The 6,000-nt window shown below is 38.5% G+C and overlaps 1 protein-coding gene across 6 annotated transcripts in view; it reads right to left on the bottom strand.

Annotated features, from left to right (window-relative positions):
• Nucleotides 1-2,684: 2,684 nt before the first annotated feature.
• The window catches only part of CDC42BPB (CDC42 binding protein kinase beta), a 138,444-nt gene continuing 135,128 nt past the window's right edge, over nucleotides 2,685-6,000 (bottom strand). For all 6 annotated transcript variants that reach the window (XM_075926512.1, XM_075926513.1, XM_075926514.1 and 3 more), the window contains one exon: nucleotides 2,685-4,443. In XM_075926512.1, the coding sequence (XP_075782627.1) occupies nucleotides 4,312-4,443 (132 nt within the window). In that variant the 3' untranslated portion in view covers nucleotides 2,685-4,311. The remainder of the gene's footprint in view (nucleotides 4,444-6,000) is intronic.

Below are 6,000 nucleotides of genomic sequence, written 5' to 3'. Positions count from 1 at the left end.
CCAAAGTTCATAATTACAGCTGTTGTGGCTAGCCCGCCATCTGTCTGTGACTAACCAGTTGTCCTGTATCCTGAGAACAGGAACAGAAACTATATCTCCCCCCCCAATACGTACTACTCTCACTCTTCAGACAAAACATTTTCCTGAAGCAGGAAAATGACTATCAGTTCTGACTCAGAAATGCAGAAACCTAACCCTTTCTTCCCTACCAAGGACTGTTAGAATAAGAGACTAACCAAAATTCACATGCTTTAAAGATACTGAAAGTTTTTGAATAATTGTCCAATTCCTTTTGCCTTGCTTTTGATTTTGTTCCCTTGTCTGTGTTTCAATCAATACAATTCTAACCTTTGGCATTAATGTTAATGTTTGCGCCACAGTACTAAGCAGGCTGAAGTCTCTATATGCCCACCTCTTCTCCTCGTTTAATACTGCTTAGTGTTGAACAATGACATGGTCACGTTAATTGTCTGGTCACATATACTCAATCTAAACTAATAGAACAGTGCACAGAGAATTCTCATTCCTTGGAGGGTCAAAGTGCCCACCCAGCCTGTACCTTTTCCTCACCATTAAACACAAGCAGTTTGGGGTGTTGTCAAGCTAACCTTTCATGAGACTGAAGAGGAGACATCATAGCCACCAGTAAGGTTAGCATGAGATCTCATATTTGTGATGTCCAAGACAGCCAATGTCTCCCTGTAAATCCAGCTGGTGGAGGGGATTCAAATGGAGAGGGCAAATAGTTCTAATTAATCCTTAATAAAATTGATTCCTGACATGATTGGGTACTGATATCAAAAGATTGGTTTGCACATCTGTCATCTTCACAATGATATAATACACCAATGCAACCCAGAGTTTTCTGTGCATGGCTCTCTCCTAGAAGAGTCTCCATCTGCTACTACTAGAGTATTGTAAGACATGACATCAAAAGTAGTTTAGGAAATCAAAAATCCTTTGTCTTGAGGACTTACCCTGAACACCCCTGCCTACCACCAGAACCTTCACGTTGTGTACTCCCAATATTGGCAGTTACCAGTCACCTCTGCTTACCCATGTACTAACATTATATCCAAATCCCCATTACTGAGTTTGAGTGCTGCAATTTAGCACTGTTATAATGAAGAGAGCCACTGTTTCTATGCTAAGTCCTTGGAATGCAAAGTACAATCAGCCCAAGAGCAGTAGAAGCATTTAACTTTTTTAGAGGATGGATTAGTGGCTGAATACTTTACTGAATTTAGAGTTTTTTGCTCCTTCTTGCCAGCAATCCTACCTGCTGCACCTTTAGAGAGATCCCTGGTACATCCTCCCCAAACTGGAGAGCCAGCACACACTGCTTTCCATTATCACATAAGAGACCTATGGAACCCTTCTGACTGATTAGGGAGCAGCATTCTGAACTCTACTAAGGCTAGGTTAAACTAAAGGGGAAGGTCAATTCAAGATTAGTTATGTAGCTGGAGTTGACATACCTTGATTTGAGTTTCCCTGCTGTCCCCACAGTGGGAGGCTGCCAGGAGTAAATGCTCCCATCGGCTTCCCTTATTCTTCACAGGAGCAGGAGTACTGGCCACCGAGACGGTTGCCCTTGAGTTCGATTTAGTGAGTCTTAATTAGACCCCGCTAAATCAAACTCTGGAAGATCAATCACAGCAGTGTCAATCCTCCGCTAAGCAAAGATGTGGCTTAAGAGTCCATCCAGGCCTGTATGGTTAGAATGACAGTTAATATACTGCCTGGGAGAATTTCCATCTAGAAGGGATAAAGTAGAAACTAGGTCTCTTCTAAAACTTTATTTGTAACCTGTCCCATTGTGGCCAAGTACTGCAATACATGTTTAATTCTAAACCAAAGCACTTTTCAAAATTCCTCAGTACACTAGGCACAGTAGGATGGACTAAAACAATGGAATTTCAATCTAGACATTCAAATTCCCGTCCTTTAACATTTTTATAACAGTGTGCTTCAATATCTTTGGAACCACTTCTTCCTGACTTTAATGCATCTGCTACACCATTTAGAGCAGGGGTGGGGGCCAGATGTGGTCCCTAGCTTGCCTGGATCTGGTCCCCAAGGCTCAGGAGCCTGCATTAATGCTCTAGCACCCTCCCTGCCCCCCACCGAGGGGCTGGAGCGCACAAAATCTACTAGCCTTCGCCCTCCAATGCTCTGGTGTGCTAGAGGAGTGTCCTTCTCCTTCTCTGTCAGAGGCCATGTCAGTGAGGGTTGGTTGGTTTGCTTCTCACATATGTGCGATGCCTGACTGATTTTTCCGTAGGCCAGTGGTCCCCGACCCAAAAAAGGTGCCCCACCATTGATTTAAAGGATGCCTGATTAAATACTGAGGTCTCTTCACCTACACCTCAATCCCCAAGAAATAGTGATTCTCAGTTATTTTAAATAAGCTAACATGAATCAGGGACTCCATGAAAATCACAATCTTTTCTCAAAGGAAGAAAAGGTGCTGCAATTCCAATACCACAACTAAGAGGTTTTTTCTTTGTCATTAAACAAGTGCACAGAAATACACTTCTCTTTTGTAATGCTCATGAATGGCATTTCAAAATATCTCTCATTCATTTTATATTTTAAATTTTATCTGAACACAGTGAATTTTTAATGGAACTAAATTAATCACCTTCAGTAAATATTTTCACACAACAAGACAGACCACAATGAACTTTAAAACCTCCCTCTTCTGCTTTATTGACAGGTAAATTGTTCAAAAATGTTCTCACAATTCAATAATTACAAAGACTTAGACTTACATTAAAAAAGTAAAAACCAGAAAACCCCAAAAGCAGTAGTGTCCAGCTCTAACAGAGCCCCCTTTATCAATAATCTGAGAAAAAGAGCAAGTACTGTCAAACACTTAATGTAACTGGATTAAATGTTGACTAGAACACTCAATTTAAACTAAAGATAAGTGCACGTCCTATACAGTGTTTCAGAAAAGAACATTAGCCATTGGTATATCATCATTAGCCCATTGAAACCAAATTTTAAATAAGTGACATCCAACTGTCATAAAATTGGCACAGAAGGCACACTAGTGTGACAATGACAAACTGGATATGCCAGCCACTAAATTAAGTACAAGCTTTTCATGAAACATGGTCACAAATCTTTGATTACTAAATGTAATACATGGAAGCATGAGATTAAATATACACGTAAAACATCACCGCTGCACGTGGGCCATAGCAAAATATACAGGAGTGTGTTGTGCATCATTCTCCATGACCAATACTTGATTAAGAATCATGGGGTGTCCATGCATGTGAGGATACAAGTAATGAAAAAGCAGCACCCTTGCTTACACATCCTTCACATTCCACTTTGGTTACCAATAAAATACACTGATGTTTTAATAGGATACAGTCCATTAGTTCAAGCAGTCTTCAAGGGTAGTGTTCCTGCAAGAATGCTTGTTAACTAAAAAATGTAGTGTATTTTTACACTGAAAAACCAAGAGAAACTACATCTCAGAGAGGATAGCAGGAACAAAGAGTAAAATTCATTTTCACAGCATTATTTACTGATGTCTTAAAAGCCCTGACTAATGATCATGAATGATAAGGACTAAAAAGCAGGGTAAAAGTAAAACCTTACTGGTAATAGTCCTACATACAAGAATAAAAAGTTGGTAGAAAGATAGTTATGCAGCTGAACTGTAATGGCTAAATGAGTTAAAAGGCCACAAAACTATCACCAACTTTCATTTGACTTCCTGATTATTCTGTTGATGCTGGGAACAACCTATAGCTTCCTATCATTCTCCTAAAGACTTAGGAAACAGCTACAGGAAAAAAAGAAAAGAATATTTATCTGAGGATGTAACTCAACCTGCTTGTATTTCCTATTCAGAGGTCCAAATTCTGTCTAAAAGGATTTCCTGCTAACGAGACATTACATCATTCTGTAGAAAAATATTTCTGATACGGTTTAGTTGTCACTATCAGTACCACTTCTCTATTTCTTTTTCAGCATAAGAATAAGACTTTTATTGGTGGCCTTTTATCCTTCTATACAATGAAACTGTCATAGATGTGCAGAAATAAAACAAATGAATCAACTGTAACTTAACAGTAATCATTTTTGCATAAAAAGCTTGATCACTATTGTAGTAAAGGATTTTTTTTTCCATTTCAATATTTTGTATCTACAGTCTGGATATATAATTATTTTTGTGCAACACTAGAGATTTAGCAGTCTTGGCACGAGCATCTGAGACAGCATTGCCTTGCTCTCGAATACTCCATGGAGTAGTGAATGATCAAAGCTGGAATGGTGGGAACTGTAGTGTTACGCGTCACAGGTTGACTGATCCAGTCCATCTAGTGTAAGCTGATTCCTATGTGGAGAATTGGGACTTGGGGGACCACTTGGATTTGAGCTGTTAGAGGGAGTAGAGTGTTTGGTTGAATCTGAATCAGGCTGTTAAAGAGAAACAAAAAGGATTCAACTTCTTATTTAAAATACTTTGCACTCAGTAGCTTTCAAAGCACTTTACAAATACAATTAAAGTGCTACATTCACTTTTACATTCATTTGCATTACATTCACAAAATGAGGCAAAGGTAGAAGTGTAGAGCAAAAGTTCACTGAAGTTAATGTGAATATTTCCATTAGTGCTAATAGGCTTTGGCTCAGTCTTCTAAGTGACTTACCAATACCACACAAGTAGTGGTCAAGTCAGGAAAAGAACTCAGGTGTTCCTACAACTACTTTCCTCTCCTCTAGCCACTATAAAGGTTTTCCTGTTGGAAAGTAAAGTTTATATCTAGTCAATGTAATTTAGGATTTTCAGCAAATTTTTCCCAAGAGATTTAAGCGGGAACAAAATAGGATTTATTTGCACACATGGTAAATAAATAATTTCATTCAAATACTTTATCAACACACTGAAGAATAGAAATTATAAAATAGCATATACACTGTCTGCCAACAGCTCATGCAACAGCCCTGGCAGTGTGAGAAGTGTTTTGACTGCATGACAAAATCAGGGAGTTGCCAAATATCAGGCTGGAATTGCACTGAAGAAATAACAAGCATTTACAGGAGACTCCATCCAGTCAATAACTCAGTTAAGACCGCTCTCATCCATGGTCATTTTCCAGACACCCTACTGATTGTTGGAACTCCACCTACAAATTTTGGCTCGCCCTCAGCTGGCTGGCTGGCTAGTTTCCACTATTTTAGTGAGTTGTAACCCTTAACGGTATACAAATCTCATGGCTTATGAAACGTTTCATAGAAAACTGCTACCATCATAGTCAGTTACTGCAGAAAAAAGAATTTAAATTTAGCTCATTGTCTGAAAGGTGACATCCAGGAAGACTGCCATTCACAACCACCAATAATGAGATTATTCTAACAAGATACATGATTGAGTTAACACTGTTGTAAGTCAGCAAGCTATGGGTAAACAATGATATAAAAATGAAGGGTAGTGTTAATATCCTGATTTTGCATGTGTAATAACCTATTACATTGTAAATTTAAATTCCAAGTTAGTAACCAATGTAAGATTTAAGTGAAAATTAAACACTTTTAAAAGCTAAATATATTCAGTATATGCATCTACATGTAACAGCAAACAACTAGAATATGGAATGTGAGGAAGCTCTACAAAGACTACTGCAATATTATAATGAAGTCAAGAAATGTAGGTGGTCAGCACCATTGAAAAATCAGGCCACTTATTAGGATGCCTAAAGTTGAGCCGTCCAAATAAGACTTGTTTTAGAGCAAGTCTCCCAAGGCAACACAAATGAGGAAGATTTGGGATTGGAACGCAGAGTCAAGAACTTTAAAAGTGACTGGGGATTCCGAGTGCATACACTGAAACATCTTAGAGTGTGCTGATTTCAGACAGACATGAGCACCTGCACTCTGAAAATCAAGTCTTTAAAGATTTCTTAAATCAGACACCCAAAATCACAAGTAACTTTGGTTCTGGAGTTTATTTTACAGTCACATTTTCTACTTCAC

Source organism: Pelodiscus sinensis, chromosome 4 (assembly GCF_049634645.1).
Source record: "Pelodiscus sinensis isolate JC-2024 chromosome 4, ASM4963464v1, whole genome shotgun sequence".
NCBI classification, from domain to species: Eukaryota; Metazoa; Chordata; order Testudines; family Trionychidae; genus Pelodiscus; species Pelodiscus sinensis.
Note: the sequence above shows the minus strand (reverse complement) of the source record. Positions and strands in the feature narration are given on the sequence as shown.